This window comes from Catharus ustulatus, chromosome 32 (assembly GCF_009819885.2).
Source record: "Catharus ustulatus isolate bCatUst1 chromosome 32, bCatUst1.pri.v2, whole genome shotgun sequence".
Classification (NCBI taxonomy): Eukaryota; Metazoa; Chordata; class Aves; order Passeriformes; family Turdidae; genus Catharus; species Catharus ustulatus.
Window position 1 is genome coordinate 1473533 of NC_046252.1, and position 21717 is coordinate 1495249.

The following is a 21717-nucleotide window of genomic DNA, read 5'->3' on the forward strand; positions in this document are numbered from 1 at the left end:
GGGTCCAAACCCTACAGATCAGGGGGTCCCCAGCCCCACAAACAGCCCTGGGTGAGGTTTAGGAGCCCCCTCCCCACAGACCCAAACACCCCTAACAGGACAGGACACCACACAAGGGGGGTCCCAGCCCCACAGATAAGGGGGTCTCAGACCAGGGGGGTCCCCAGTCCCACAGCCAGGCCTGGATGAGATTTAGGAGCCCCCACCCCACAGATCACAGACCCAAACCCCCCTGACAGGACAGGACAGGACACCCCACAAGGGGGGTCCAAGCCCCATAGATCAGGGGGTCCCCAACCCCACAGCCAGGCCTGGGTGAGATTTAGGAGCCCCCTCCCCACAGACCCAAACCCCCCCTGACAGGACAGGACACCTCACAAGGGGGGTCCCAGCCCTAAAGATCAGGGGGGTCCCCAGTCCTAAAACCAGCCCTGGGTGAGATTTGGGAGCCCCCAGCCCCACAGATCAGGGGGACCCCAACCCCACAAGAGGGGTCCCAGCCCCACAGGGAGCCCTTGATGAGATTTAGGAGCCCCCTCCCCACAGACCCAAACCCCCCCTGACAGGACAGAACACCCCACAAGTGAGGTCCCATCCCCACAGATCAGGGGGTCCCCAACCCCACAAACAGCCCTGGGTGAGATTTAGGAGCCCCCACCCCACAGATCACAGACCCAAATCCCCCTGACAGGACAGGACACCCCACAAGGGGGGTCCAAGCCCTAAAGATCAGGGGGGTCCCCAGCCCTAAAACCAGCCCTGGGTGAGGTTTAGGAGCCCCCAGCCCCACAGATCAGGGGCTCTCTAACCCCACAGATGGGGGTCCCCAACCCCACAAACAGCCCTGGATGAGATTTAGGAGCCCCCTCCCCACAGACCCAAAACCCCCCTGACAGGACAGGACAGGACACCCCACAAGGGGGGTCCCAGCCCCACAGATAAGGGGGTCTCAGATCAGGGGGGTCCCCAGCCCTAAAAAAAGTCCTCGATGAGGTTTAGGAGCCCCCATCCCACAGATCAGGGGGTCCCCAGCCCCACAGATGGGGGTCTCAGCTCCACAGGCAGCCCTGGATGAGGTTTAGGAGCCCCCAGCCCCACAGCCAGCCCTTGATGAGATTTAGGAGCCCCCAGCCCCACAGATCAGGGGGTCTCTAACCCCACAGATGGGGGTCCCCAGCCCCACAGGGAGCCCTGGATGAGATTTAGGAGCCCCCTCCCCACAGACCCAAATCCCCCTGACAGGACAGGACACCCACAAGGGGGGTCCCACCCCACACGGGGGGTCCCGGGGGTGTCCCCAGGCGTCCCTCACCGCCATGACGCATTTGGGGCAGCGCCAGATGCCCTTGGGGATCTCGGGCAGGGGTGGCAGCAGGCAGAAGATGTGATAATTGTCATCGCAGCCGTCACACAGCAGCAGCTTGTCGTCCTCGTCCCCCCGCGAGCAGATCCGGCAGATGTAGGAATCCACCTGGGGAGGGGGAAAGGGGGATGGGGGAGGGTTAGGAGACCCCTCCCCACAAATCAGAGCTGGCCCCCTCTGACAGGAAACCACACAAGGGGGATTGGGGAGGGTCAGGAGACCCCTCCCCACAAATCACAGAGCCAAACCCCCTGACAGGAGGGTCAGGAGACCCCTCCTCACAAACCACAGAGCCAAACCCCCTGACAGGAGGGTCAGGAGACCCCTCCTCACAAATCACAGAGCCAAACCCCCTGACAGGAGGGTCAGGAGACCCCTCCTCACAAATCACAGAGCCAAACCCCCCTAACAGGAGGGTCAGGAGACCCCTCCCCACAAATCACAGAGCCAAACCCCCTGACAGGAGGGTCAGGAGACCCCTCCCCACAGAGCCAAACCTCCTGACAGGACAGGACACAAGGGGGATTGGGGAGGGTCAGGAGACCCCTCCCCACACCTGGGGGGAAAAGAGGGTTTGGGGAGGGTCAGGAGACCCCTCCTCACAAATCACAGTCAAACCTCCTGACAGGACACAGCACAAGGGGGATTTGGGGAGAGTCAGGAGACCCCTCCTCACACCTGGGGGGGAAAGGGGGATTGGGGAGGGTCAGGAGACCCCTCCTCACAAATCAGAGCCAGCCCCCCTGACAGGAAACCACACAAGGGGGGATTGGGGAGGGTCAGGAGACCCCTCCTCACAAATCACAGAGCCAAACCCCCTGACAGGACAAGGACAGGACACAAGGTGGGTTTGGGGAGGGTCAGGAGACCCCTCCTCACAAATCAGAGCCACCCCCCCGACAGGAAACCAAACAAGGGGGATACTGGGGAGGGTCAGGAGACCCCTCCCCACAAATCACAGACCCAAACCCCACCCCCACAGATCAGGGGGGCTCTAACCCCACAAGATGGGGTGGGGGAGGCAGGATTTGGGGTGGGGGTCCCAGTCTGGCACAGCCACAGCAGCCCCCTACTCACAAACTGGCTGTTGCTGTGGAATGGGGGTGGGATTTGGAGGGATTTGGAGGGGGTCCCACAGCCCCCTACTCACGAACTGGCTGCTCCTGTAGATTTGGGATTTGGGGCAGGATTTAGGGTGGGGTTTGGAGTGGGGTTTGGGATGGATTAGAGAATTGGGGCAGAGGTCCCACAGCCCCCTACTCACGAACTGGCTGCTGCTGGGATTTGGCATTTGGGGTGGGATTTGGGAATTGGGGCAGGGGGCCCACAGCCCCCTACTCACAAACTGGCTGTTGCTGTGGATTTGGGATTTGGGGCAGGATTTGGGGTGGGGTCCTACAGTCCCCTACTCACGAACTGGCTGCTGCTGTGGATTTGGGATTTGGGGCAGGATTTGGGATGGGATTTAGGAATTGGGGAGGGGTCCCCCAGCCCCCTACTCACGAACTGGCTGCTGCTGTGGATTTGGGATGGGATTTAGGAATTGGGGAGGGGTCCCCCAGCCCCAGCCCCCTACTCACGAACTGGCTGCTGCTGTGGATTTGGGATTTGGGGCAGGATTTGGGGTGGAATTTGGGAATTGGGGAGGGGTCCCCCAGCCCCAGCCCCCTACTCACGAACTGGCTGCTGCTGTGGACTTGGGGTGGGGTTTGGAATTTGGGGTGGGATTTGGGGGAGGGGGCCCTGCAGCCCCAGCCCCCTACTCATGAACTGGCTGCTCCTGTGGATTTGGGGTGGGGTTTGGGATTTGGGATGGGGTTTGGGGTGGGATTTGGGTGGGGGTCCTCCAGCCCCCTACTCACGAACTGGCTGCTGCTGTGGACTTGGGGTGGGGTTTGGAATTTGGGGTGGGATTTGGGGGAGGGGGCCCTGCAGCCCCAGCCCCCTACTCATGAACTGGCTGCTCCTGTGGATTTGGGGTGGGGTTTGGGATTTGGGATGGGGTTTGGGGTGGGATTTGGGTGGGGGTCCTCCAGCCCCCTACTCACGAACTGGCTGCTGCTGTGGATTTAGGATTTGGGATGGGATTTAGGAATTGGGGAGGGGTCTCCCCAGCCCCAGCCCCCTACTCACGAACTGGCTGCTGCTGTGGATTTGGGATGGGATTTAGGAATTGGGGGAGGGGTCCCCCAGCCCCCTACTCACGAACTGGTTGCTGCTGTGGATTTGGGATTTGGAGCAGGATTTGGGATGGGATTTAGGATTTGGGGAGGGGTCCCACAGCCCCCTACTCACGAACTGGCTGCTGCCGCTGTGGATTTGGGGTGGGATTTGGGATTTGGGTGGGGGTCCCCCAGCCCCCTACTCACGAACTGGCTGCTGCTGTGGATTTGGGGTAGGATTTGGGGGCGGGTTTGGGATTTGGGGTGGGGTTTGGGGCAGGATTTGGGTGGGGGTCCCGCAGCCCCCTACTCACGAACTGGTTGCTGCTGTGGATTTGAGGTGGGATTTGGGGTGGGGTTTGGGAATTGGGGGGTGGGTCCCCCAGCCCCCTACTCATGAACTGGCTGCTGCTGTGGATTTGGGGTGGGGTTTGGGATTTGGGGCAGGGGTCCCCCAGCCCCCTACTCACGAACTGGCTGCTGCTGTGGATTTGGGATGGGATTTAGGAATTGGGGAGGGGTCCCCCAGCCCCAGCAGCCCCCTACTCACAAACTGGCTGCTGCTGTGGATTTGGGATTTGGGATTTAGGATTTGGGGAGGGGTCCCCCAGCCCCCTACTCATGAACTGGCTGCTGCTGTGGGTTTGGGATGGGATTTAGGAATGGGGCGGGGCTCCCACAGCCCCCTACTCACGAACTGGCTGCTGCCGCTGTGGATTTGGGGTGGAGTTTGGGATTTGGGAATTGGGGCAGGGGTCCCCCAGCCCCCTACTCACAAACTGGCTGTTCCAGTGGATTTGGGGTGGGATTTGGGCAGGGGTCCCGCAGCCCCCTACTCACGAACTGGCTGCTGCTGTGGATTTGGGGCAGGATTTGGGATGGGATTTGGGGTGGGGTTTGGGGCAGGATTTGGGGCAGGGGTCCCCCAGCCCCCTACTCACAAACTGGCTGCTGCTGTGGATTTGGGGTGGGGTTTGGGATTTGGGGCAGGGGTCCCCCAGCCCCCTACTCACAAACTGGCTGCTGCTGTGGATTTGGGGTGGGGTTTGGGATTTGGGGCAGGGGTCCCCCAGCCCCCTACTCACGAACTGGCTGCTGCTGTGGATTTGGGGCAGGATTTGGGATGGGATTTAGGAATTGGGGAGGGGTCCCCCAGCCCCCTACTCACGAACTGGCTGCTGCTGTGGATTTGGGGCAGGATTTGGGATGGGATTTAGGAATTGGGGAGGGGTCCCCCAGCCCCCTACTCACGAACTGGCTGCTGCTGTGGATTTGGGGCAGGATTTGGGATGGGATTTAGGAATTGGGGAGGGGTCCCCCAGCCCCCTACTCACGAACTGGCTGCTGCTGTGGATTTGGGATGGGATTTAGGATTTGGGGAGGGGTCTCCCAGCCCCCTACTCACGAACTGGCTGCTGCTGCTGTGGCTGCGCCGCAGCCTCATGGTCATCTTGGTGCAGGGCTCGGGGCTGTGGCGCAGCTCCTCGCGCGGCCCCGGCGCGCCCGGAGACCCCCGCGGCTCCCCCGGGGGCTCCTCCTTCACCACCACCGTGGGGGGGCACTCGGGACCCTCCTTGTCTGCGGGGTATTGATCAGGGGGGTATTGATTAGTGATTTATTGGGGGTTATTGGGCAGTGAGTTATTGGGGATTATTGGTCATTGATGTACTGGGGGTTAATGAGGGGTTGGGGGGGTTATTGGTCATTGATTTTTTGGGGTTACTGAGGGGTTTAGGGGTTATTGGTCATTGATTTATTGATTATTGATGTGTAGGGGGTTATTGGTCAGGGAGTTATTGAGTATTGATGTGTTGGGGGTTATTGGTCATTGATTTATTGGGGGTTAATGAAGGGTTGGGGGGGTTATTGGGGTTACTGAGGGGTTGGGGGGTTATTGGTCATTGATTTATTGATTATTGATGTGTTGGGGGTTATTGGTCAGTGAGTTATATGGGGGTTAACGAGGGGTTTAGGATTTATTGGTCATTGATGTATCAGTTATTGATGTGTAGGGGGTTATTGGGCAGTGAGTTATTGAGTATTGATGTGTTGGGGGTTATTGGTCATTGATTTATTGGGGGATACTGAGGGGCTAAGGGGTTATTGGTCATTGATTTATTGGGGGGTTATTGGTCATTGATCTACTGGGGGTTAATGAGGGGTTGGGGGGTTATTGGTCATTGATTTTTTGGGGTTACTGAGGGGTTGGGGGTTATTGGTCATTGATTTATTGATTATTGATGTGTTAGGGGTTATTGGGCAGTGAGTTATTGGTTATTGATGTGTGGGGGTTATTGATCAGGGAGTCATTGATTATTGATGTAACAGGGGTTATTGGTCAGAGAGTTATTGAGTATTGATGTGTTGGGGATTATTGGTCATTGATTTGTTGGGGGATACTGAGGGGTTGGAAGTTATTGATCATTGATTTATTGATTATTAATGTGTTGGGGGTTATTGGTCAGTGATTTATTGATTATTGATGTGTTGGAGGGTATTGGTCAGTGATTTATTGATTATTGATGTGCTGGGGGTTTTTGATAAGTGAGTTATTGAGTATTGATGTGTTGGGGCTTATTGATCAGTGATTTATTGATTATTGATGTGTTCGGGGTTATTGGTCAGTGAGCTATTGGGGATTGTTGGTCAGTGAGTTATTGATTATTGATGTGTTGGGGTAGCAAGTTAATGAGGGGTTGGGGGGTTATTGGTCATTGATTTATTGGGGGTTACTGAGGGGTTAGGGGATTATTGGTCATTGATTTATTGGGGGATTATTGGTCATTGATCTACTGGGGGTTAATGAGGGATTGGGGGGTTATTGGTCACTGATTTATTGATCATTGACGTGTTGGGATAGGGGGTTAATAAGGGGTTGGGGGTTATTGGTCAGTGATTCATTGATTATTGATGTGTTGGGGGTTATTGGTCAGTGAGTTATTGAGCATTGATGTGTTGGGGGTTATTGGTCAGTGAGTTATTGATTATTGATGTGCTGAGGGTTATTGCTCAGTGATTTATTGGAGGTTACTGAGGGGTTGGGGGGTTATTGATCATTGATCTCTTGGGGGTTAATGCGGGGTTTAGGGGTTATTGGTCATTGATTTATTGAGGGTTACTGAGTGCTTTGGGGGGTTATTGGTCATTGATTTATTGGGGGTTACTGAGGGACTGGGGGGTTATTGGTCATTGATTTATTGATTATTGATGTGTTGGGGGTTATTGGGCAGTGAGTTATTGGTTATTGATGTGTGGGGGTTATCGATCAGGGAGTCATTGATTATTGATGTAACAGGGGTTATTGGTCAGAGAGTTATTGAGTATTGATGTGCTGGGGGTTATTGGTCAGTGAGTTATTGAGAATTGATGTGCTGGGGGTTATTGGTCAGTGAGCTATTGGGGGATTATTGGTCATTGATCTACTGGGGGTTAATGAGGGGTTGGGGGGTTATTGGTCATTGATTTATTTGGGTTACTGAGGGATTGGGGGGTTATTGGTCATTGATTTGTTGGGGGATACTGAGGGGTTGGAAGTTATTGGTCATTGATTTACTGATTATTGATGTGTTGGGGGTTATTGGTCAGTGATTTATTGATTATTGATGTGTTAGGGGTTATTGGTCAGTGATTTATTGATTATTGATGTGTTGGGGGTTATTGCTCAGTGAGTTATTGAGTATTGATGTGCTGGGGTTATTGGTCATTGATTTATTGATGTGTTGGGGGTTATTGGTCAGTGATTTATTGATTATTGATGTGTTGAGGATTATTGGTCAGTGAGCTATTGAGTATTGATGTATTGGGGATTATTGGTCATTGATCTAGTGGGAGTTAATGAGGGGTTGGGGGGGTTATTGGTCATTGATTTTTTAAGGTTACTGAGGGGTTGGGAATTATTGGTCATTGATTTGTGGGGGGTTATTGATCATTGATTTATTCGGCGGTTATTGGTCACTGATTTATCGGTCATTGATATATTGGGGGGTTATTGATCATTGATTTATTGGGGTTACTGAGGGGTTGGGGGGTTATTGGTCCTTGATTGATCATTGATTTATTGGGGGTTACTGAGGGGTTTGGAAAGGACTGGGGGTGACTGGGAGGCACTGGGATGGAGTTTGAGATCTCAGAAAAATCCCCAAAGGACACAGAGCTCCCCAGAAAGATTTCAGGAGCCCCAACCACCCCTGCACCCCCACAGAGGGGATGTCCCCAATACCTTTCTTCCTCAGAGTCTTATCCTTGGCCACCAACCCCAAGCCCAACATTTTGGGCCCGGCCCCGTAAATCTGCAGCTTCTTCAGCTCGGGGTTTTTCTCAATATCCTCCTCCGTGGGCTCAGGCTGTGGGACAACAGTGTCAGGGGGTTCCAGGAGGGGTTTTTGGGGTGCCAGGAGAGGGTTTGGGGGTGCCCACCTCCTGCTGCAGGCGCTTGGCACGCCGGCCGTAGCTGTTGAACTTGGAGGGCTGCACGGACTGGCGCAGGGGGATGCTGTGCGGTTTGTACTCCCTGTCCTTCTCCTCGCTCTCGAAGGGCCGCGCGTGGCACTGCTGGAGGAGGGTGGGGAGGAGCCTCAGCGTGGTCTGGGGTCTCCTCAGAGCCCCCCCCCCTTCAGAGGCTGCACTCACCACCAGGTTGGCCCCAGACTGGTACATCTCGTAGGGGTAGATGATGCGCTCGTAGTGCGCCCGCAGCAGAGAGCCGATGTTCTTCCCCGACGGGTACGAGAGGCGCTGGGCCACGCGCGCCCACCGGCGGTCCTTGCAGATGGCCTCATAGCCACCCTCCTCCATCACCACCTAGGAGGGGACACTGTGATCAGGGACACTCCAGGGACAGCCAGGGACATCCCAGAGCCACCCATAGCCAGCCAGGGACACTCCAGAGCCACCCAGAGCCAGCCAGGGACACCCAGAGCCATCCCCAGTTCTTGCAGATGGCTTCGTAGCCACCCTCCTCCATCACCACCTGGGAGGGGACACTGTGATCAGGGACATCCCAGGGACACTCCAGAGCCAGCCAGGGACACCTAGTGCCAGCCAGGGACACTTCAGAGTCACCCTCCTCCATCACCACCTGGGAGGGGACACAGTGATCAGGGACAGCCAGGGACACTCAGGGACATCCCAGAGCCAGTCAGGGACACCTGTGCCCACCGGCGGTCCTTGCAGATGGCTTCGTAGCCACCCTCCTCCATCACCACCTGGGAGGGGACACTGTGATCAGGGACACCCCAGGGACACTCAGGGACATCCCAGAGCTGGTCAGGGACACTCAGGGACACCTAGTGCCAGCCAGGGACACTTCAGAGCCACCCTCGCCCACCGGCGGTCCTTGCAGATGGCCTCGTAGCCACCCTCCTCCATCACCACCTGGGAGGGGACACTGTGATCAGGGACATGCCAGGGACACCCAGGGACATCCCAGAGCCACCCAGAGCCACTCAGGAACACCCAGAGCCAGCCAGGGACACCCAGAGCCAGCCAAGGACACCTGTGACCATCCCCAGTCCTTGCAGATGGCTTCATAGCCACCCTCCTCCATCAACACCTGGGAGGTGACACAGTGCTCAGGGACACCCAGGGACACTTCAGAGCCAGCCACGGACACCCCCAGTCCTTACAGATGGCTTCATAGCCACCCTGCTCCATCACCAGCTGGGAGGGGACACAGCGCTCAGGGACACTCAGGGCCACCTGTAGCCACCAGAGCCACCTAGAGCCAGCCAGGGACACTCAGGGACACCCAGAGCCAGTCAGGGACACTCAGGGACACCCAGAGCCAGCCAGGGACACTCAGGGACACCCAGAGCCAGTCAGGGACATTCAGGGACACCCAGAGCCAGCCAGGGACACCTGTGACCACTGCCAGTCCTTGCAGATGGCTTCATAGCCACCCTCCTCCATCACCACCTGGGAGGGGACACTGAGTGCTCAGGGACATCCCAGGGACAGCCAGGGACACCCAGAGCCAGCCAGGGACACCTGTGACCATCCCCAGTCCTTGCAGATGGCTTCATAGCCACCCTCCTCCATCATCACCTGGGAGGGGACACTATGAGTGCTCAGGGACACCCAGGGACACCCAAGGACACCCAGAGCCAGCCAGGGACACTCAGGGACACCCAGAGCCACCGTGCCCACGGGCGGTCCTTACAGATGGCCTCGTAGCCACCCTCCTCCATCACCACCTGGGAGGGGACACAGTGCTCAGGGACACTCAGGGACAGCCAGGGACGCTCCAGAGCCGGCCAGAGCCACTCAGGAACACCCAGAGCCAGCCAGGGACACCCAGGGACACCCAGAGCCAGCCAGGGACACCTGTGACCACTGCCAGTCCTTGCAGATGGCCTCATAGCCACCCTCCTCCATCACCACTGGGAGGGGACACTGAGTGCTCAGGGACATCCCAGGGACAGCCAGGGCCACCCCTGGTCCTTTCAGATGGCCTTAAAGTCACCCTCCTCCATCACCACCTGGGAGGGGACAGTGCTCAGGGACACCCCAGAGCCAGCCAGAGCCACCTCCAGTCTTTGCAGATGGTTTCATAGCCACCCTCCCCCATAACCACCTGGGAGGGGACAATGAGTGCACAGGGACACCCAGAGCCACCCAGGGACACTCAGGGACACCTAGAGCCACCCGTGCCCACTGCTGGTCCTTGCAGATGGCTTCATAGCCACCCTCCTCCATTGCCACCTGGGAGGGGACACTGAGTGCTCAGGGACACTCAGGGCCACTCAGGGACACCCAGGGACATCCCAGAACCACCCAGAGCCATCCCCAGTCCTTGCAGATGGCCTCATAGACACCCTCCTCCATCACCACCTGTGAGGGGACACTGAGTGCCCAGGGTCACCTACAGCCCCTCCCAGGGCCACCCACAGTCCTCCTAGAGCCACCCACAGCCCCCCCAGGGCCACCCACGGGCCACCTACAGCCCCCCCAGGGTCACCTACAGCCCCCCAGGGTCACCCACAGCCCCCCCAGGGTCACCCACAGCCCCCCCCAGGGCCACCTACAGCCCCCCCAGGGCCACCCACAGCCCCCCCCCAGGGCCACCCACAGCCCCCCCCCCAGGGCCACCCATGCCCACAGCTGGGATTTGTACCCCAGAACTGGGGACATGACCCCAAAATGGGAACACACCCCCACAGAAGGAGTTAATTCCCATAAATGGGAACATTCTCCCCTTCCAGAAGTAATTAATTCCCTGATTAGGAAATGCTCCCCCCAGGAAAAATAATTACAGAAAGATTCCCCCCTACACAGGGGCAATTAGCCCCCAAAACTGAGAAATATCTTGCAAAACAACAAAATATTTCCCTAAAAATTAATTAAATTCCTAAAAGGCAAAACATCCCCAAGGAGGGCAACTAACCCCCAAATAAAAACACCCCCAGAGGAACAATCCCCCCTCAGATAGGAACACACCCCTAATTTTGGGGGAATTAACCCCCAAAAATATGAAAATACCCCCTAAAGGAAGCATTACCACTGGGGGGGCACCTTCCCCAAGCTCAGCCCCCCAGGCAGGGGTGGGGGTCCCCCAATTTCGCCCCCTCCTCACTTTGCTGAGGCTGTAGAGGTCGAGGATGCGCCGCTCCACGTTGGGAATCTTGAGGGAGGAACCCTGGATCTCCCAAAATTTGGCGATCTGGTCCAGGTAGTTCAGCTTCACCCGGGTCTGGGCCTGCAGGGGGGTGAGATGAGGGGGCAAAGATGGGGGTGAGACCCCAAAATCAGCCCCAAACCCCCCCCAATGTGCCCCCAACCCCACTCACCTCCAGCTCGTTGAGCCGCTGGATGCGGGGGGTGAACCTGAAGTTGTCGACCTCAACAGCAAAGGGGGGCTGCCAGTCCTGGGGAGGGGGCAAAGGGGGGGTCAGGGATGGGCAGGGGGACACCCAGCCCGAGTTTGGGGGGTCAGCAGCCATGGACCCCCCAGTGTGGCACTGACAGGGCAACCCTGAGAGCTCCACAGGGGGAAAAAAGGGGAATAAAGGCCAAATTTGGGGGTGGGGGGGAGTTAAAAGCAATGCCTTCCCTCCCCAAGCTGGCACAAAGAACACACAAAAAATTTGGGGGGGCACAGAGAACACCCAGCCCAAATTTGGGGGGCACAGAGAACACACAGCCCAAATTGGGGGGGGAACACACAACCCAAATTTGGGGGGCACAGAAAACACACAGCCCAAATTTGGGGGGGCACAGAGAACACACAGCCCAAATTTAGGGGAGAACACACAGCCCAAATTTGGGGGAGAACACACAGCCCAAATTTGGGGGGCACAGAGAACACACAGCCCAAATTTGGGGGGGCACAGAGAACACACAGCCCAAATTTGGGGGGCACAGAGAAACACACAGCCCAAATTTGGGGAGCACAGAGAACACACAGCCCTAATTTGGGGGGCTCAGAGAACACACAGCCCAAATTTAGGGGGGGCACAGAGAACACACAGCCCTAATTTGGGGGGAGAACACACAACCCAAATTTGGGGGGCTCAGAGAACACACAGCCCAAATTTGGGGGAGAACACACAGCCTGAATTTGGGGGAGAACACACAGCCTGAATTTTGGGAGCACAGAGAACACCCAGCTCGAATTTGTGGGAGAACACACAGCCCAAATTTGGGGAGCAGAGAACACACAGCTCAAATTTGGGGGTGCAGAGAACACACAGCCCAAATTTGGGGGGGCAGAGAGAACACAGAGCAAAATTTGGGGGAGAACACACAGCCCAAATTTGGGGGGCACACACAACCCAAATTTGAGGGGGCACAGCACACACAGCCCAAATTTAGGGGGCACAGAGAACACACAGCCCAAATTTAGGGGGGCACAGAGAACACACAGCCCAAATTTAGGGGGCACAGAGAATCCCAGCCCAAATTTGGGGGCCACAGAGAACACACAGCCCAAATTTGGGGGGGTACAGAGAACACACAGCCCAAATTTGGGGGGGCACAGAGAACACACAGCCCAAATTTGGGGGGGCAGGGGGAACACACAGCCCGAATTTGGGGGGGCACAGAGAACACACAGCTCAATTGGGGGGCACAGAGAACACACAGCTCAATTGGGGGGCACAGAGAACACACAGCCCAAATTTGGGGAGCACACAGAACACACAGCCCCAAATTTGGGGGGCACACAGAACACACAGCCCAAATTTGGGGGGCACACAGAACACACAGCCCAAATTTGGGGGAGCACAGAGAACACACAGCCAAATTTGAGGGGCACAGAGAACACACAGCCCAAATTTGGGGGGCACAGAACACACAGCCTGAATTTAGGGGGCACAGAGAACACACAGCCCAAATTTGGGGAGCACAGAGAACACACAGCCCAAATTTGGGGGGGCACAGAGAACACACAGCCCAAATTTGGGGGGGCACAGAGAACACACAGCCCAAATTTGGGGGGCACAGCACACACAGCCCAAATTTGGGGGAAAACACACAGCCCAAATTTGGGGGGCACAGAGAACACACAGCCCAAATTTGGGGGGGCACAGAGAACACACAGCCCAAATTTGGGGGGCACAGAGAACACACAGCCCAAATTTGGGGGGCACACACAACCCAAATTTGAGGGGGCACAGCACACACAGCCCAAATTTAGGGGGCACAGAGAACACACAGCCCAAATTTGGGGGGGCACAGAGAACACACAGCCCAAATTTAGGGGAGAACACAGAACACATAGCCCAAATTTGGGGGGCACAGAGAACACACAACCCAAATTTGGGGAGCACAGAGAACACACAACAAATTTGGGGGGCACAGAGAACACACAGCCCAAATTTGGGGGAGAACACACAGCCCAAATTTGGGGGAGAACACACAGCCTGAATTTAGGGGGCACAGAGAACACACAGCTCAAATTTGGGGGGCACAGAGAACACACAACACAAATTTAGGGGGGCACAGGGAACACACAGCCCAAATTTGGGGGTACAGAGAACACACAGCCCAAATTTGGGGGGCAGGGGGTCTCAGCAGCCACAGCCCCCACAATAAGATGATGACAAGAACAAAACAAGGGGGACACGGCCCCAATCGGGGCTCCCCCCCCTCGGCCAGGGGACACCCGGGGGTGCCCCCGCGGGGCCGGTGACGCCAGCCGGCTCAGCACGGCTCAGCACGGCTCAGCACGGCTCAGCACGGCTCAGCACGGCTCAGCACGGCTCAGCACGGCTCAGCACGGCTCAGCACGGCACGGCCCGGCCCTCCCGGAAGCCTTTCCCTCCCCGAGCCGGGGGAACCGGCCCGGCCCGGCCTGTTCTTCCCCCACCAGAACCCCCCCAAACCACCCAGGGGGACAAAGAAACCCCAAACCTCATCCACACAACGCGACCCCCCCCACAAAAACAGGAAAACAAACCGGGAAATGGGGAGGGGGCAGCGCGGTCGGTACGGACGGGGGGCTCAGCCGCCATCTGCCCCACCCCCCCATTGCCCCCCCCGGTTGTCGCCCACCCCGGGGGTCGTTGCCCGAGCCTGGGGTCCCCCCCCGGAGCGGCCGGACCCCCCCGCGGCCGCAGACAAAGGCTCGGCGCTGCCGCCATATTGGCCGTGTCACTGTTGTTGTTGTGAGGCCGCGGGGGGGGGGGACCCCCCCTCAAATCCGGCTGGGGGGAACCGAGACCCCCCCGGAATCCCCGGGGGACACCCCCGGATCTCACCCCCCCCCCCCCCCCACGATGGGGGGTGGGGGGGAAATGGGGGGAGTTGGGGGGTTTGGACCCCCTCCCCCCCCCCACGAGGTTTGGGGTGTGCGGGACCCCCAAAATCCACCCCAAAATCCACCCCCGTGTCCGGGGTTGCCCCATATCGGGGGGGGCTCACATGCGCCCCCCCCCTCAGGTTATGCCTAAAGGGGGGAGGGGGTTTTTATCCCCTCATCCAGGTCAGGTTTTGCCCCCACCTCGGGGGTATTTAACCCCCTCGAGTCCATAATTGCCCCCCCCGGGGTATTCCCCCCCCCCCCAGGATGTATTGAGGCATTCGGGGGGGCAATTACTCCACTAATGGGGCTCATTAACCCCCTAAATGAGAAATTACTCCATGGGAATGTTCATTAATCCACCTAAATGAGAAATTACTCCGGGAGGAGGAGAATTACCCCCCCCTCTAAACTGGGAACGTCCGTACCCCATGGGGGCAATTACCCCCCCAACTCAAAACACCTCCAAAAAAGCAAAAATCCCCCCAAATTTAAATACCTCTCCCCGGGAGGATGAGTACCCCTAATTCCGAACTGCTCCCAAAACGGGGGGGCAATGACCGCCCCCTAAATTAAGAAATGACCCCACCAAGGGGACGATTTCACACCCAACGGGTCAGGACCCCCAGCCCCGCTCAGGACGGGGGTTCCCCATTGTGACCCCCCCTCCCCAAAACCCCCCCCCGTACTCACTGCCGGGGGTCGGATCTTGCAGATGCCGCTTTTCTCGGCGATCGGGCGGATCTTGGCGATGTAACCCAGGGGGTCGCTGAACTCGGCCCAGCTGGGCTCGAACACCGGGCATTCGGGAGGGGGCAAAAAGGTCCTCGGGGGGCTCCCGGTTCGGCCGGCAACCAGGACGACCCCCACTCAGCCGCGCTGCTCCGGGCCGGCCCCGCCGCGGGGACCCCCGAGAGGCCGCCGGGCCTTGTCCTCCGGGCCCGGGCCGCTCCCCGCCGCGGGCCCCGCGCTCCTCGGGGGGTTTGCGGGGGCTCCGCTCCTCTCCCGCGGGCCGCCCCCGGGCCCTTTGCCGGGTCCCCCCCCGCCTTACCCCGCGGCTCGCCCCCGGCCCGGGGGGGGCGCGGGGTGCTCGCGGCCTTCTCGTCCCCCGCCGCTTTGGGGGGCGCGGCCGCCGGCCGGGGGAGGCCCCGCGTCCCCGGGGGGCTCCGACCCCCCCCACTCCGCGCCGCGGCCCCGCTTGGGCTCCTCATCCCCGTCGGGCGGCGGGGGGACCCACGGCGGGGACCCCCCGGGCCGGGCCCCCACTCGGCCCAGCCGGCCCCTGCGCGCTGCTGCTCCCCCTCCTCCATGCCTCGCACCGAGGGGAGCTGGGGGTTCCCGGGCTGCCCGCGGGGACCCCCTCAGGGGGCCATGGAGGCCCCGCCGCCCCCGCGCCGCCCCCTCACAGGCCGCGGGCCGCCCCCCCCCCCGAACCGCGGGGAAAGGGGGGGTCAGAACAAGCACCCGCGAGCTCCGCCGCCCGCCGGTCCCTCCGCGACCCCTTCGCCGCCCCTCCGGCCCTTCCAGCCCCACCGCCCCGCGCTCCGCCCGCCTCACACCCGAGGCCTGCCCGGTCCCCCCGGCCGGGCCGCCGCCGCCATCTTGGATCCTCCTCCTCCTGCCGCCCCCCCCCCGCCCGCGCACGCGCGCACTGCGCAGGCGCGGCCGCGCACGCCGCCGCGGGCGGTGCAGTGAGTGCGCGTGTCCTTCCGCCGCGGAAACCGGGACCGCGCCGAGCGCCGCCACAGCGCCGCGACCGCCGGCGAGAGCGGGAACAGGGAGAAGGGAAGAACAACACTGGAGCCACCCTCGCCGCGCTCCGGGTGGCGGCAAGCGGTGTGGTGGGATGAGGGATGGAGAAAATAGTTCTCAGGCTCCGCCCCTTCGCGGCGGAGGGATCCACGGCACCGCTCGCCTCCGCGGCTGGGTCAGCGGAGGAGCCGGGACTTGATGTGCACGTTTAAAGGGACGCACCGCGCATGCGCGGCCGGCGGCAGAGGGGAGGGCGGTGTCACACGGAGGGGGCGGGGTTTGGTCGAGTCACGCCCCCTTTGGCCACGCCCCTCCGAACCTCTGCGGCCTCCTCGAGACCCCCGGGACCCTCATGGACCCTATAGACCCCTATGGACCCTTATGGACCCTATAGACCCCTATGGGACCCTTATGGACCCTATAGACCCCAATGGACCCTCAGGGACCCTCATGGACCCTATAGACCTCCAGGGACCCTTATAGATCCTATAGACCCCAATGGACCTCCATGGACCCTATAGACCCCAATGGACCCCCAGGGACCTCCGTGGACCCTATAGACCTCTATGGACACCCCAGGACCCCAGGGACCCTCATGCACCCTATAGAGCCCTATGGGACCCCTTTGGGATCTATAAACCCCCACTGACACCCATGGATCCCCCCATGAATCCCTATGGGCCCTGTAGGACCCCAGGACCCCATGGAACCCTTTGGAGCCTATGGACTCTCAGGACCCCCATGGACCCCTATAGACACCCCCACCCCTATGGGGTGCTCCCTTTACCCTATAAACCCATGGGACACCCACAGACCCCAACAAACACCCTGAACCCCTGGATCTCCTATAGCCCTGCAGCCCCTAAGGATCCCCAGGCCCTTTATAATCCCTGTGTGCCCTATAGCTCCCATGGCCCCTATAGCCCCAATGGCCCCTATAGAACCCAGGACCACTATAGCCCCCCATGGCCCCTATAACCTCTATAGACCCTATAGCCCTCACAACCCCTATAGCACCCAGAACCACTATAGCCTCCATAGACCCTATAGCACCCAGGACCCCTTTAGCCCCTATAGCCCCCATAGACCTATAGCCTCCATGGCCCCTATAACATCCACAGACCCTACAGCCACCTGGATCCCTATAGCTCCCATGGTCCCTATAGCCCCCAGGACCCCTCTAAGCCCCCATGGCCTGCATAGACCCTATAGCCCCCAGGATCCCTATAGCTCCCCCTTTAGCCTCCATGGCCTCTATAGCCCCTATGGCTCCTATAGCCCCCATGGCCCTTGTAACCTCCATAGACCCTATAGCCCCCCATAGACCCTATAGGCCCCATGGCCCCTATAACCTCCACAGACCCTATAGCCCCAGGATCCCTATAGCCCCCCTATAGCCTCCATGGCCTCTATAGCCCCTATGGCTCCTATAGCCCCATAGCCCCCATGGCCCCTATAAGCTCCATAGACCCTATAGCCTCCATGGCCTCTATAACTTCCTACAGACCCTATAGCCCCCATAGACCCTATAGCCCCCATAGCCCCTACAACCTCCATAGACCCTATAATCCCCACAGACCTTATAGCCCCAGAATCCCTGTAGCCCCCATGGCCTCTATAGCCCCAAGGACCCTGGATCCCCCAGGACTCCTATAGCCCCTATGGTCCTTATAGCTCTCATAGCCCCTATAGCCGCCAGGATCCCTATAGCCCCATTCCCCCTATAACCTCCATAGACCTTATAGCCCTCAGGATTCCTATAGCCCCCATGGCCCCTACAACCTCCACAGACCCTATAGCTGCCTGGATCCCTATAGCCCCCATGGCCCTTATAACCTCCATAGACCCTAAGCCCCATAGCTCTCATGGCTGCTATAACCTCCATAGACCCTATAGCCCCCATGGCCTCTATAGCCCCATGGCCCCTATAACCTCCATAGACCCTATAGCCCCATGGCCTCTATAGCCCCCATGGCTCCTATAACCTCCACAGACCCTATAGACCCCATGTCCTCTATAGCCCCAAGGACCCCTGGATCTCCCAGGACTCCTATAGCCCCCATGGCCCCCATAACCTCCATAGCCCCTATAGCACCCAGGACCCCTATAAGCCCCCATGGCCTGTATAGACCCTATAGCCCCCAGGATCCCTAGAGCCCCCATGGCCCCTATAACCTCCACAGACCCTATAGCCCCAGGATCCCTATAACCTCTATAGACCCTATAGCCCCCAGAATCCCTATAGCCCCCATGGCCTCTATAGCCCCAAGGACCCCTGGATCCCCAGGACTCCTATAGCCCCCATGGCCCCTATAACCTCCATAGACCCTATAGCCCCATGGCCCTTATAGCCCCCATGGTCCCTATAGCCCCCCAGAACCTCCACAGCCCCATGGTCCCTATTACAACCCCCTATACCCAAGAGCCCCTACACCTCCCAATCCCTTAAACCCCCCTGCCCCCCTCCCCATCCCCTATAGCCCCTATAGGCGTGTCCCCGCCCTCCCCCGACCCCCCCAAAAACAGCTCGAGGGCTGGGCCGGCCGGTCCGTTTATGAAGCATCAAATATACAGTCTCTTATATACAGGGCCCGGCACGGGCGCATGCGGGTGCCTGGGGGGCTCCCCGGGGGGGGGCCCGGCCGCCTGGGACCCCTCCCCAAAAACCCCCGGGGGACCCCAGGCGGCCGGGGGGGGGGCTGGGAGGAGGGGGGGGGGAGGTTAAAGTGCCATGTGACATTCAGCCTGAGCTGGGAACGAGGGGGGGGTCGGGTGGGTGGGGAGGGGAGGGGGGGGCAGCATCGCTTGCCGGACCCCCCGGGATGGTTCGGGGGTGGGGGGACACCCGGCTGTCCAGGGACCCCTCCCCCCCCCCCCTTTCACCCCCGGGGGGGTGGCGCGAGCAGCCAAACACGAGCCACGTGCAGGTTGGTTTTTTTTTTGGGGGGGGGGGGTGGTGGGATTGGGGGGGGGGGGGAACGGGGGGGTTACAAAAATAACCACCGCGTCCAGCAGGCCGGCACCGTCCATCGCTGCCACGAGTTGTGTCCGGGCTCTGCCGGGGGGGGGCTCAGACCACCGTGGTGATGCGGTTCCCCCCCCTTGGGTTTGGGGGGGGCCCGGCCTGCCTGGGCCAGGGGCGAGGTGGGGCCGGCGGGCGAGTGGGGGCTACTGAGTGGCGTGTGGGCGAAGGGGGCGGCAGGGGGGGTAGGAAGGGTGGGGAGGGATGGGCGAGTGGGGGAGGGGGCGCGTAGGTGGTGGTGATGATGATGATGGTGATGATGGGGAGGGGGCGCCGCTCCCCCACCCCCTCCCCGCAGAGCCCCCCCGGCCGGACCCCCGACTCCTCCGCCGCCCCCCCGAACACGAAATGCTTGGGCGGGGGCGCGGGGGCGGCGGGGGGTGGTGGTGCGGGGGGGCCCGGGGGGGTACGCGTGGGACAGCCGTGGCTGAGCGGGCGCGGGGCTGTAGAGGGGCAGGGGGGACAGCGGCTGCCGGGGGGCGCCGGGCGGAGCCCCCCCCCCTCTTGCCGGGCCGGTGCAGGGTGTAATGTGTGTAATGGGGGTGCGGGGGTGGGAACCCCCCTCCGGGGGGGCCGTGCTGCTGGGGGGGCGCCGATAATAAGGGGGGGTGGGCCCGCCGTGGAAGCGCGGGGGGGCCCCGGCGGCGATGGCCGGCAGCGGCGGGGGGGGCGCGGGGCGGGTGGGAGGGGGCGGCCTGCTGCGGGTAAGGGGGAGGCGGAGGGGGGCCCGGACCCCCCCCAGCTCCAGCAGCCCCCCGGGGCCCCGTGGCAAGTACTGGGCGTGCAGGGCCTGCAGCTGGAGGGACCCTCGGGGGTCGCCGCGGGGGGGGCGTGGTGGTGGTGATGCGATGAAGAAGCCGAGGATGAGGAGGCCGAGGGCCGAGGTGGGACCCCCCGCGCCTGGGGGGGGCCCGGCGGGGCCTTTCCCGCGGCGGCTGCCGAACAGGGAGCCCAGGAAGGACGAGGAGTTGGAGACGGGCCGGGCTGGGGGTTTGTAGCCCTCGGGGGCTCCCCACCGGCCCGCCCGGGCCCCCCCGCGCCTGCGGCCGGGGGCTGCTGAGATGGAGCCCTGAAAAGGGGCGGGGTCAGACGGGAGGCCACAGCCCCGCTCGGGGTTTTTGGCCCCTCCCACCCGTGCATAATCACGCCCCATTCTGTGGTAAAGCCCCGCCCTTTCTGTGTAAAGCCCCGCCCCTTCAGTGTAAAGCCCCGCGCTTTCCACCCCACTAGCCCCGCCCCCAAGCCCCAAGCTGAGCTCCCATTGGTGGGACAGGAGCAGCCATCACGGGATTGGTCCGCCCCATCCATCCAGGCCACGCCCCTTTTCCAGACTGAGGGGGTGTTTGGGGACCTGGGGGCGGGCTAAAGTGGGCGGGGTTTGGGTGTGGCATTGAGGGGTGTGACATCGAGGAGGTGGCACTCAGGGGGTGTGACGGGGTGTGGCATTCGGGGTGACACTCGGGGGTGTGGCCCTCAGGGTGTGGCACTCAGGGGTGGCAATGGGTGTGGCACTCAGAGTGTGACACTCAGGGGTGACATTCAGGGGTGGCACTCACAGGATTGGCACTAAGGGTATGTCACTCGGGGGTGGCACTACGGGGGTGTGATGGGTGTGACACTCAGGGGTGACACTCAGGGGGTGACACTCAGGGGGTGGACATCAGGGGGTGACACTCAGGGGTGACAGGGTGGTGACACCTCAGGGGTGGCACTCAGGGGGTGACACTCAGGGTGTGACATTCAGAGGGTGACCAGTGTGGTGGCACTTGGGTGACACTCAGGGGTGGCACTCAGGGGTGGCACTCAGGGTGTGACATTCAGGAAGTGGAACAGGGTGGTGACACTCGGGGGACAATTCGGGGTGACAGGGTGGTGACACTCAGGGTTGACATTCAGGGTGTCACAGGGATGTGGCACTCAGGGGTGTGACACTCAGGGAGTGACACTCAGGGGTGACAGGGTGGTGACACTCAGGGGTGGCACTCAGGGGGTGACACTCAGGGTGTGACATTCAGAGGGTGACAGTGTGGTGGCACTCGGGTGACACTCAGGGGTGGCACTTCAGGGGTGGCACTCAGGGTGTGACATTCAGGAAGTGACAGGGGTGGTGACACTCAGGGTGACATTCGGGGTGACAGGGTGGTGGACACTCAGGGTTGACATTCAGGGTGTCACAGGGATGTGGCACTCAGGGGGTGACATTCAGGGGTGACAGGGTGGTGACACTCAGGAGTGACAGTATGGTGACACTCAGGGGTGGAACTCAGGGTGGTGGCACTCAGGAGTGACAGGGTGGTGACACTCAAGGGGTGACATTCAGGGGTGACACTCAGGAATGTGGCACTCAGGGGTGACATTCAGGGTGTTACAGGGATGCGGCACTCAGGGGGTGACATTCGGGGGATGACACTCAGGGTGGCACTCAGGGGGTGGCACTCAGGGGGTGACACTCAGGGGTGGCACTCAGGGGTGGCACTCAGGGGATGACACTCAGGGGTGACCTCAGGGGTGGAACTCAGGGTGGTGGCACTCAGGAGTGACAGGGTGGTGACACTCAGGAGTGACAGTATGGTGACACTCAGGGGTGTGACATTCAGGGATGTGACACTCAGGGGTGGAACTCAGGGGTGTGACATTCAGGGTGTTACAGGGTGGTGACACTCAGGGGTGACACTCAGGGGTG

At 60.4% G+C, this 21717-nt stretch overlaps 1 protein-coding gene across 1 annotated transcript in view; it reads right to left on the bottom strand.

Annotated features, from left to right (window-relative positions):
* KDM5C (lysine demethylase 5C) overlaps nucleotides 1-15570 on the bottom strand; it is an 84917-nt gene extending 69347 nt beyond the window's left edge. The window contains 9 exon segments of the mRNA XM_033083469.1: nucleotides 1313-1471; nucleotides 4931-5103; nucleotides 7745-7868; nucleotides 7942-8076; nucleotides 8155-8325; nucleotides 11096-11218; nucleotides 11310-11387; nucleotides 14954-15129; nucleotides 15312-15570. Coding sequence (XP_032939360.1) covers nucleotides 1313-1471; nucleotides 4931-5103; nucleotides 7745-7868; nucleotides 7942-8076; nucleotides 8155-8325; nucleotides 11096-11218; nucleotides 11310-11387; nucleotides 14954-15129; nucleotides 15312-15570 — 1398 coding nt within the window.
* Nucleotides 15571-21717: the final 6147 nt, after the last annotated feature.